The sequence below is a fragment of the Muntiacus reevesi genome, chromosome 14, assembly GCF_963930625.1.
Source record: "Muntiacus reevesi chromosome 14, mMunRee1.1, whole genome shotgun sequence".
NCBI classification, from domain to species: Eukaryota; Metazoa; Chordata; class Mammalia; order Artiodactyla; family Cervidae; genus Muntiacus; species Muntiacus reevesi.
Genome location: NC_089262.1, coordinates 36,036,937 through 36,049,320, shown reverse-complemented (window position 1 = coordinate 36,049,320; position 12,384 = coordinate 36,036,937). Strand labels below are relative to the sequence as shown.

The 12,384-nt window shown below is 39.1% G+C and overlaps 1 protein-coding gene across 1 annotated transcript in view; it reads left to right on the top strand.

Moving 5' to 3' along the window:
• The first annotated feature begins 4,236 nt into the window (after window positions 1-4,236).
• C6 (complement C6) overlaps window positions 4,237-12,384 on the top strand; it is a 67,984-nt gene continuing 59,836 nt past the window's right edge. The window contains exons 1-3 of the mRNA XM_065905566.1: window positions 4,237-4,379; window positions 6,264-6,420; window positions 7,708-7,852. Coding sequence (XP_065761638.1) covers window positions 4,237-4,379; window positions 6,264-6,420; window positions 7,708-7,852 — 445 coding nt within the window. The remainder of the gene's footprint in view (window positions 4,380-6,263; window positions 6,421-7,707; window positions 7,853-12,384) is intronic.

The window sequence follows — 12,384 nt, the reverse complement described above, 5'->3', positions numbered from 1 at the left end:
AATAATCTTTTAAAAATGTTTGGATAAAAATCATGAAAAGCATCCTCAGTTTCTATCTACCTTCTCCAGAGAGTGATAATGAATTCTATTTCTTTATATCCCACTCAATGAACACTCAAATATGTATCAATTCCATTATAAATTAAAGGACATATTCAGCCACATGTCCGTGGATTTTGTTGCTTTTATTCTAGCATTTTTCTCTGAGCTTGTAGGACAATTTGAAAATGTTTACTTTACTGACATCCTAAGTGATGTTAAGTTAGAAAGACAAATGCCATATGATATGTGCAATATAAAATATGATACAAGTGAACTTATTTACAAGACAGACTCATAGACATAGAAAGCAAATTTATGGTTATCCAAGGGAAAAGAGGTAGGAGATGGAAAAATTAGTAATTTGGAGTTAGCAGATACAAACTACTATACATGAAGGAAATAAACAACAAGATCCTACTGCATAACACAGGGAACTATACATCCAGTTTTATATATATATATATATATATATATATATATATGTATGTATATATATGTATATGTATATGTATATGTATATGTATATATATATATATTTGGGCTTCCCTCATAGCTAAGTCAGTAAAGGATCTGCCTGCAATGCAGGAGACCCAGGTTCTATTCTTGAGTTGGAAAGATCCTCTGGAGTAGGAAATGGCAACCCACTCCAGTATTCTTGTCTGGAGAATCCCATGGACAGAGAAGCCCGGCAGACTATATATAATATAGTCCATGGGGTTGTAAGACTCAGACACAACTTAGTATCTAAACCAGCACCAGCATGTGTGTGTGTGTGTGTGTGTGTGTGTGTGTGTGTGTATATATATATATATATATATGAATCACTTAGCTGTATACTGAAAATTGTTGTTGTTGTTCTATCCTCGGTCATGACTGGCTCTTGGTAACCCCATGGACTACACAGCATGCCAGGCTTCCCTGTCTTTCAGTGTCTCCCGGTTTGCTCAAACTCCTGTCCACTGAGTCAATGATGTCATCCAATCATCTCATCCTCTGTTACCCCCTTCTCCTCCCACCCTCAATCTTTCCCAGCATCAGGGTCTTTTTCAATGAGTCAGCTCTTCTCATCAAGTGGCCAAAGTTTTGGAGCTTCAGCTTCAGCTGAATATTCATCAGTCCTTCCAATGACTATCAGGACTGATTTCCTTTAGGATTGACTGATTAGATCTCTTTGCAGTCCAAGAGACTCTCAAGAGTCTTCTTTAGCACCACAGTTCAAGAACATCATTTCTTCAGCACTCAGCCTTCTTTATGGTACAACTCTCACATTGGTACCTGTCTACTGGAAAAACCATAGCTTTGACTAGATAGACATTTCTTGGCAAAGTAATGTCTTTGCTTTTTAACACTGTCTAGGTTAGTCACAGCTTTTCTTCCAAGGACTAAGCGTCTTTAATTTCATGGCTTCAGTCACCATCCATAGTGACTTTGGAGTCCAAGAAAATAAAGCCTGTCACTGTTTCCATTTTTATTCCCCATCTATTTGCCATGAGGTAATGGGACCAGATGCCATGATCTTAGTTTTCTGAATGTTGAGCTTTAAGCCACCTTTTTTACTCTCCTCTTTCACCTTCATCAAGAGGCTCTCTAGTTCCTCTTCATTTTCTGTCATTAGAGTGGTGTCATCTGTATATCTGAGGTTACTGATATTTCTCCTGGCAATCTTGATACCGGCTTCCAACTTGAGCTTCATCCAGCCTGGCATTTTGCACGATGTACTCTGCACAGAAGTAAAATAAACAGAGTGACAATATACAGCCTTGACGTACTCCTTTTCCTATTTGGAACCAGTCTGTTGTTCCATGTCCAGTTCTAACTGTTGCTTCTTGATCTACAGATATGTTTCTGAGGATGCAGGAGAGGTGGTCTGGTATTCCTATATCTTTAAGAATTTTCCACACAATTTGTTGTGATCCACACAGTCCATGGCTTTAGCATAGTCAATGAAGCAGAAGTATATGTTTTTCCTGAATTCTCTTGCTTTTTCTATGATACAGTGGATGTTGGCAATTTGATCTCTGGTTCCTCTGCCTTTTCTAAATCCAGCTTGTACATCTGGAAGTATTTGGTTCACATACAGTTGAAGAGATGGGAATACCGGACCACCTGACCTGCCTCTTGAGAAATCTGTATGCAGGTCAAGAAGCAACAGTTAAAACTGGACATGGAACAATAGACTGGTTCCAAATCGGGAAAGGAGTACGTCAAGGCTGTATATTGTCACCCTGCTTATTTAACTTATATGCAGAGTACATCATGCAAAATGCCAGGCTGGATGAAGCACAAGCTGGAATCAAGATTTCCAAGAGAAATATCAATAACCTCAGATATGCAGATGACACCACCCTTATGACAGAAAGTGAAGAACTAAAGAGCCTCTTGATGAAAGTGAAAGAGAAGAGTGAAAAAGTGGCTTAAAGCTCAACATTCAGAAAACTAAGATCATGGCATCTGGTCCCATCACTTCATGGCAAATAGATGGGGAAAAAGTGAAAACAGTGACAGACTTTATTTTGGGGGGCTCCAAAAATCACTGCAGATGGTGACTGCAACCATGAAATTAAAAGACATTTGCTCCTTGGAAGAAAAGCTATGACCAACCTAGATAGCATATTAAAAAGCAGAGACATTACTTTGCTGACAAATGTCCATTTAGTCAAAGTTATGGTTTTTCCAGTACTCATGTATGGATGTGGGAATTGAGCTATAAAGAAAGCTGAGCTCCAAAGAATTGATGCTTTTGAACTGTGATGTTGGAGAAGACTCTTGAGAGTCTGTTAGAATGCAAGGAGATCCAACCATTCCATTCTAAGGGAAATCAGTCCTGAATGTTCATTGGAAAGACAGATGCTGAAGCTGAAACTCTAATGCTTTGGCCACCTGATGTAAAGAACTGACTCATTGGAAAAGACCCTGATGCTGGGGAAGATTGAAGGCAGGAGGAGAAGGGGATGACAGAGGATGAGATGGTTGGATGGCATCACTGACTCAATGGACATGAGTTTGGGTAAACTCCGGGAGTTGGTGATGGACAGGGAGGCCTGGCGTGCTGCAGTTCATGGAGTCGCGAAGAGTCAGACATGACTGAGCAACTGAACCGATACCAATAACTACTGACACCTAACTTGGAGAATTTTGAACATTGCCTTGCTAGCATGTGACATGAGTGCAATTGTGTTATAGTTTGAACATTCTTTGACATTGCTCTTCTTTGGGATTGGAATGAGAATTGACCTTTTCCAGTCCTGTGGCCACTGCTGAGTTTTCCAAATTTGCTGGCATATTGAGTGCATGTTTTGTTAGAGATATGAAAATCAAAATGGCAGTATTAGTGGGGCAAATATGGTTTTACTAACTCCATCCAGTAACTCACAGATCCTCAAGGCTCCACAGCACATGGGGAACCACTGGTCCAAGTTTTCTCTGGCATTTAGCCACATCTGAGCAAACCCTCTTGTGGTCTGGGTGGTGAAGTTCCAAGCATGTTATTAGTATTATTACAAATCAAATGAAGGGATACATCTCATCTAAGAATGAGGAATCTTGGACTTACTATTTGTGTAGCTTCAACTTTATTATACCTGCTAAAGCCTCAGTCTCATCATCCCTAAAATGAGGGGGTTTAACCTAAACGTTTCGAAGACCCTTTCCAGCTCTAACTTCTCTGACTCTAAAAGTAGAGATAATGGAACAATGAATTATTTAGCAAGCTATTAATACCACGATGCCATGAAACTAAACAGAGCTTCAGAAAGAAAGGTTCCAAAGTCCTTCCCCAGTCCCAGAAAAGTATGAAAAACTGAAAGGAAGTACTAGGTAATACTTAAGGGCACTGTCTGGACAAAATAAGCAGTTATCTCAAGAAGTGTAAGATCATATAAAAAATTCCATTTTGGAATGGAATGAGATACAAATATTTACTACACACTTTGTCTTGTAGTCTATGACTCACAGTTCAGAAAAACTTAACTAGTACTGGGATTTTGAACTATGGGAATGTCCACCTTAAAAATCTTTAGAAATGGAATTTATACTCATAAGCCTGTGAATTTATAGGTGTTGACTTAAGGAAGGCAAGATGTTTTCAAAGATCATATTTGAGGCTGTAACTGAGAATGATTTGTTAAGTTTTACCCCATGAATGTTTGATGTGTATTAAATCATTTCTTTTCAGGATCTGGAGGTCCTCCAGGCATGGCCAGACACTCCATCTTGTATTTTATCCTACTGAGTGCTCTGACTGACAAGAGCCAAGCCTGTTTCTGTGATCATTACCCATGGACGCAGTGGTCTAGCTGCTCAAAAACCTGCAATTCTGGAACCCAGACCAGAGAGAGGTGGGTGTGGGCTTTGTAGCTTGTCTTTGTGCCCTGGGAAACCTCAAGGACAGAATTAGCAAAATCAAAAAGTGCCACACTAAGCAATGAGAAAGAAAATATATCTGCAAGTATAATTTTTGCAGAGTACGATCTGCAAAATTTTTTTAATTTTAAAAAGAACTCATGAATTTGGGTGGAATTTAATGTCTTTTCCACGTAAGTTTAAAGTGGAGTCTACTTTTGTTCCCTCCATAAAATTGAAGCATTTTAAAGAAATTCAATTAAGAATCTGTGCAATATTTTCAGTTGACTATTTAATTTACTTAGAATCACTACTTGGGCTTTTTTTTTTCAATCAGCACATAACTCTGCTTGCCTACAGTTAGTGAGTTAATTATAGAGAATTTTCTACTCATTAAACTGAGTCTAACAGGACCTCAATTGAGCAGCACCGCTAGCTATTAGCTTGATTGTTGGCATGGACAAGAAGGCAAGAAAACTGTGTTTTACTTGATAACATTTAATAATTCGCTCTTTTCATTAATTCAGATTATTCCTCCCTCACAGTTTCTTTAAATCTGTTAGATATTTCTGTTCCATGAAGACGCTCACATGACTTGGAGGAAAAAAGGCTTATATTTAATGTGTTTTAACTGTTATGGCACTTTTTAGAGATCTATTTTAGAAAACTATTTTTACATATGTAGTGTGAGTTTCATTAAAATCACTACCTGATGGCCTCAATAAACCATCCACTCTGGGTATAAGAACAGATTTGTTCATAATACTTCCCTACTCAAGAGTCCCTTAGTAGCTCATTATTGCCTACCAAATAAAGTACCATAATGAAAGCCCATCCCTCTCAGTTATGCTCTTCTCAGGCCCATCCCACAGGCTTCTCCACGGCCATGTCATACTCCTTCACTGCTAATCTGTGCACAAGCTGTTTCCTCTGAACGCTCTTCCCTTTGTTGCCTGGAAAACTCACATGGATTTTTCAAATTGTATCTCTCATGTCACTTTCTTCTTTCATCTTTAGCCCCACGGAGCTCTGGCTCTATCTCAGTCATTGTACTTACCATGCTGCACTGTCATCTTTTAAGCAACTTGCAGAAACTTTCTTCTCTCCTTTTCTTCCAGTCCCTCCCAGGAATTTCATCAGGGCCGGCTTCATAGATGTGCAGTCACACAGGATCCCTCTCTGAGAAGGGCTGTGGTTTGGCTTCATGCTCTGCCTCCTCTCTTTGGAAATTCTTAAGAATTTTTGAATATGTGTTGCTGTTCAGTCGCTCAGTCATGTCTGACTTTTTGCGACCCTATAAACAGTAGCCCACCAAGTTTCCCTGTGCTTCACTATCTCCCAGAGTTTGCTCAAACTCATGTCCATTGAGTCAGTGATGCCATCCAAATCTCTCATCCTCTGTCATCCCCTTCTCCTCCTACCTGCAATCTTTCCCGGCGTCAGGGTCTTTTCCAACGAGTTGGCTCTTCACATTAGGTGGCCAAAGTATTGGAACTTCACTTTCAGCCTCAGCCCTTCTAATGAATATTCAGGATTGATATCTTTTAGGATTGACTGGTTTGATCTCTTTGCAGTCCAAGGGACTCTTAGTTCTCTAGCACCACAGTTTGAAAGCAACAATTCTTTGGTGCTTAGCCTTCTTTGAACATATGCCCCCACCCCCCGCCCACTTTCATTTTGTACTGTGCTCCACAAATTATGGACCCAGTCTTGAGTTCCATTAAGTGGTAAAAACTGTACATATGCTGGACTGCTTGATTTTCCATGAAAACCTCTTTTCTTTCATTCACTGTAATTAATGCTCAATGAATATTTTTCTTATGGGGCTGGAGCCACAGTAAAAACATTGATTCTAAGCTGCTTTCTCCTCCTTATTATAGACAGATTGTTAGAGATCAGTACTATTTTGAAAACGTTTGTGACCAGCTTTGTACCAAGCAGGAGTCCAGAGAGTGTAACTGGCAAACTTGCCCTATCAATTGCCTCCTGGGAGATTATGGACCATGGTCAGACTGCGACCCTTGTGTTCAAAAACGGGTAAGTGACATGTAGCTATATTCAGGAAATGAGAATCACAGTTAAATTCTTGAATTTCCTGACAAATTCACAATCATGGAAATGATGAATTACTTTAATTTCTGAAAATAAATTGTCCCAGCTTCCACTGAGGGAAATGTTTTAGGGGAAGGCAGGATTCACTTGACATGTTTTATTGGCATGTGAATACCAAAAAAAGTTCTGCCTGCCACCTGCCACCCCACCCCACCCCAAGGATTCATATTGCACTCACCCAGCTCTGATTTCCACTGCCTCTGCCTTATGAGAGCTCACAAAGCAAAAACGGGTGCTAAAAAATGGACAATTCAGTCCAAGGTTTAAAATCAGACAGAAATGAGGTGCATTAATTAAAATGGCTCCTTGCCCTTTCTTTAACTGTCCTTACTAGGGGAAAGTCCCTCCATTTGTTTATTGTTCCCAGTTGCAATATTTACCTACCTTAAGTTCAATCCAGGTAGGGCCCTGGCCCACATGAATCCCCATCAGGGTAGGTGCTAAGCATTCAGACATTAGGGAAGTAAAAGGAACTCACCCAGTACAAGGAAAGCACCCACTATCTCAGAGAGACAGTTTAGGTTCCTTTGCACACATCATCTTATTCAAACTTCACATCACATTGTTTTTCCACCCATTTTACAGATGAGGAAGTTATAGCTCATTAGGGGTTAAGTAATTTACCCAAGCATGCACCATGAAAGAATAGAAAACTACATATTGAACTTGGATTTTTCTGACTTTAAAGTCAGTACTTTTGAGTCCTATTCTGTTTCTATCCTTCCCTGACTCTTTGATTTACTACTGATCATTTAAAACATTTCAAAGTGTGGAAAATGTGCCAGCCTTGGTTTCCACAGTGACTTCCTCATACAAAAGCCCGTCCCCCCAATCCTTTCACATTTATCACTTCACACTATCTGTGAGAAATAAAAAGGCTACTGTTTTGACCTGGAAGATTTATTGCACTCAGGACATGCTCGGTAAATATTTGTGCATTTGATTTTGATTCAATGTAGAATCCTATGATTTCAGAGTTAGAAATCTTCAGAAATTTGTTGTCCCACTTCCTCATTTTACAGGTTGGAAAAATGAGACCCCAAAAGTATTGACTTCCCTAAGCAAACACAATAACAGAATTGGGAAAAAATCAGTAATTTAGGAAATGCCACTATCGGAAAAATAACTACTGTGACTGAGAAGCCCAGTTTTCTTACTTTCTGGCTTTGACCCAGCCTCAGAGTTATTCACCTTTCTCTCTTTTCCTTTTAGTTTAAGGTAAGGTCCATCTTGCGCCCCAGTCAGTTTGGAGGACAACCATGTACTGAGCCTCTCATGACCTTTCAGCCATGCATTCCATCCAAGCTCTGCAAAATTGAAGAGATCGACTGCAAGAATAAATTCCGCTGTGACAGTGGTAATGTACTTTTGAAAAATGTTCAGTCTTCACTAAAATGACTAAAGTTATTCCAATTGACTCCCAGTGAAAGTCATGATAGAAAAGTCCCACCTTATTTTAAGCTTAGGGAGACAGGGATGTTATGCTATCAATTACACACTATTCATGTGTAAAATTACAGCTTTCAGGCTATAATCATCTTGACCACTTACCTGATTCCTTTGCTCATCAAGTAAGGTTCCCAGGTTCCTACACTGTTATACAACAGGAGGAAGAGAATGAGGAGGAGGAAACAGAGGAGGAAGCAGATATTTTAAAAATCGGCTATTAATAAGCACAACTGTAGACTCAGAATAAGCAATTGAAAAGGAGTGATGTATTTTAAAATTTTAATATGGTTTATTAAGATAAGGATTTTAATGCTAAGATATTATGTAAAGGGGATGGTTAGAGATGATGTAGCAAATTTTCTGGTATGGTCGATTTAATGACTCCAAAGATAATCACAGAAGAGGAGACTGCAAATGATTTAAACAATGGCAACATTCCCTTCAAGTCCAATTCTCATACAGATTCATACATTTTGATATTTAAGTATTGTTAGATTATAATCAAACCTTGAATATACTACTTAATCTATGTATTCCCTTGCTAATTAATAGCTTTCCAAAGCTCAGCATGTTGAACCATCTAGGTCAGATTTCTGCAAACTTTTTCAGGAGAAGTCCAGGTGGTGAATATTTTAGGCTTTGCAGGCCGTACATTCTATGTAGCAACTATTCAGCTCTGGAATCACAGCATCAAAGCTGCCATAGACAGTATATCAACAAATGAGCATGACTATGTTCCGATAGAATTTTATTTACAAGAGTAAGTAGCAGGTCAGTTTTTGTCCATGGGCCATAGTTCACTGATTTCTTGTATAAATAGTCAATTATAGTTAAAATAAAATTAGAGTTCTGATGAATAAAATCCAAATTATTTGTGTACTCTAAAATACATTGAAAAGTATTTAGAACTAGATGGCAGATTTCAAATTCCCATAGAAAATTGACCCCAGACTTGGGCATAATGTTTCTCTTCTCTTACTCTTTGCTTCCTGCCTTCAGCTTTACCAATCTTTTCTGAAAGTCAGACAGGAAGGTGGGTTCCAGGGTTTTCCCTCTGTACCTCATCCTCAAAACGGGATGTGAGGGTGAGACATGGGTAGGGAGATATACATTATGCCTATGTAAATAAGGGGCTTCCCAGGTGACCTTAGTGGTAAAGAAACCACCTGCCAGTGCCAGAGACACAAGAGATGTGGGTTTGATTCCTGAGTGGGGAAGATCCCCTGGAGGAAGAAACGGCAACTCACTCCAGTATTCTTGCTGGGAAAATTCTATGAACAGAGAAGACTGGCAGGCTACAGTCCATGGGACCTCAAAGAGTCAAATATGACTGAGCAACTGAGCAACCAACAGCCAACTGGAAGCTAAGAAGAGGCAAGAAGGATCTTCCCAGAGTTTTAGAGGGAGCATGACCCTGCAGACATCTTGTTTGCACTTCTGCACTCCAGAACTAGGAGAGAATAAATTTCTGAATTTCTGTATATAAATAAGGTCATGTCACATATTGACAAAACAAGGAATATGAGAAAAACCTTGATGGCAATGGCTAAGGGGAATACAGACCTAAGCACTATATCCAGAATATTAAGATAAAAGTCTAGAACTGAGGCACATCAATTTGAAGCTTGAAGGGTAGTTTCCAGAACAGATTATCAAGGAGAACTCTTTTATTCAATAGATGATAAATCTATGAAATTTATTATGAAAGAGTTTGTTTATGTCAAAAATATCCACAAGTCTGAGAAATCTTTAGGTATATCCATGTGCTATCAGTTCAAAATGAGTGATTTCAGGAAAGTTACTGGTATAGGGACAGCAATCTCTACTTCATCAGTAATATGTCCATAGCTAGTGATATAAACTGAACTGTTGAAATGCATCTGTAATGGTTGATAAGCAGCTGCTACCCTGAGCTCTCTTAGTGACCTCTGCCCTACTGTCCAGATCCCTTCATCAGAAATTCCTAGATCTTCCTAGGATCCAACCATTAACTAGTTAATCTCTGGTACAAAAATGGTTGGCATCCATTCTGACTGGGTAATGCCATGGCCTCTTGGTTGTTGAATATTCCACTGGAGATGATACACCACTGTACTCTCCTAAAAACATCCACTAATGCCACTCTCAAAGGAATAAAAGGTTGGATGAACCATTATTTGTCTGACATATCAGGATGATGTAAGTCATCCTGACAAATATCAGGATGATATTTAGATCAGTTAATAACAGAAAAAAATCTCTATCTTTCCTTTATACTCTCATGATTGCTCTTCAGAATCTCCCAAGGCTAATTGTATTTTTTTGTTTTGTTTAGTTTTTTAAATTTTTTCCATGGGTGCACTGTGTCCCCCCATTCTGAACCCTCCTCCCACCTCCCTCCCCACCCCACCCCTCTTGGTTGTCTCAGAGCACTGGCTTTGAGTGCCCTGCTTCATGCATCGAACTTGCACTGGTCATCTGTTTTACATATGGTAATAAGCAAGTTTCAATGCTATTCTCTCAAATTATCCCTTTAATGTATACATGGATTTTTGAGAAGTACCCATGAGGCAAATCCCCATGCACTATGCCAACTCCTCTCAAAGTCCTAACTTTAACACAGAGATGAGAATTTGCAACTGGTCATAAAAATAATATACCATGTAGTAACACAGTTCAAGTAAATAGGAAAATCATATATAATTCTAAATGACTACATAATTCCAGGTGTAAATATATATATGCATGTGTTGGCTAAAGCATGCTGACTTCTACAAATCCTGTACTATTGAAATGTCCCTTCACCTCTGCCATTCTTTCTTTGGTATAGGATATATTTGTGGCTTACAAATCTTTCCCCTTCCTATTCCATAGTGTTTCCTTGACCTGGAATCATTCTCAACTGTGTCCCATCAGCCCTATTCCACACTGCCACCCATTCCTAAACATCGCTCAAGAGAAGTCCTCTTGCTTTCATCCCTACCCTTGCTAATGTTGTTGCTGCTGTTTAGTCACTAAGTCGTGTCCAACTGTTTGCAAACCATGAACCAGGAAAAGCCTGCTAGGCTCTTCTGTCTGTAGGATTTTCCCAGCAAGAATGCAGGAGTTGCCATTTCCTTCTCCAGGAGATCTTCCCGACCCATGGATCAAACCTGCGTCTCCTGAATTGACAGGTGAATTCTTTATCACTAAACCACCAGGGAAGCCCACCCTTGTTAAAAGAGACTCTATAATATCCCTAAAATTGTTAGCACAAGTTCACGGTGAGGTCAAACAAACCAAAATGTCAGAGTTTGGAACAGAGAAAGGTTAACTGCAGAGTTGTACAAGGAAATGGGTGGTTCAAGCCCTTAAAAAACCCTGAGCTCCCCGAAACATTTCAGTAAAGCATTTTTAAAAGCCAGGTGAGAGAATGGGGTCACAGGATATGTGATCAGCTCATGCACAGTTCTCTGACTGGTTGGTGATGAGGTAACAGGGTTGTGTCACAGAGGTTAACTTTATCAGTCCTTAGACTCCAGGAGGCCTGGGGCTATGTGCTCATGTTCATCAAGAGGTTAACATCTTCCAATTAGTGGGGGGTTTTCACATCTGTGAAACAACTCAGGGCATGTGCATCAAATGTGTGTGTATATATATATGTATATATACAGTATATATATATATGTGCATATATATATATGTGTGCAATATATATATATATATATTCAGTAGGTACTTCAGAGAGGAGCTAAAGCAGAGGATATGGGAGAAGGCCAATCCTGGGAAAGCCCCACAGGGTCCTGCTCCATTACAGAAGTATCAAATGAGTAGACTTTCTTACATATCTGGTACCCTGTTCACAAACTTAGGTTAATTAGAATTGTACCTTACATGTGTATCCCTACCTCCATCTGATAAAATGGGAGCTTTAGTGTAAAATATAAAAAATCAGCTCTTGCTCAAATCTGTGAGTACTAGGTTCAAAACTTTTAAAAACTGTAAGATGTGTCCTTTTTTTCTCCTATAGGTAAAACATCCCTCTTTCAAGCTAAATTACCCATTCTGCACTGCTCTAAGAAAAGCAAACAAGAAAAACCAGAAATGTGTTATTTTTAAAAACAGGGTATATTTCAGATTATATCTTAGGACTGACAGGAATTCAATTCCCTATATATTTTCACCCTTGTGTGATTATGATGCTCATACCTATAATAAGTGTCTTGATATAAAATTTTGAATAATCAAAGGATGATTTAATTACTTTCATTACATTCCACCTTCTTACTGAAGATTCTTCAGTTCAGTTCTGTTCCTCAGTCATGTCCAACTCTTCATGATCCCATGGATTGCAGCATGTGAGGCTTCCCTATCCATCACCAACTCCCATAACTTGCTCAAACTCATGTCCATTGAGTCAGTGATGCCATCCAACCGTCTCATCCTCTGTTTCCCCCTTCTCTTTTCACCTTCAATCTTTTC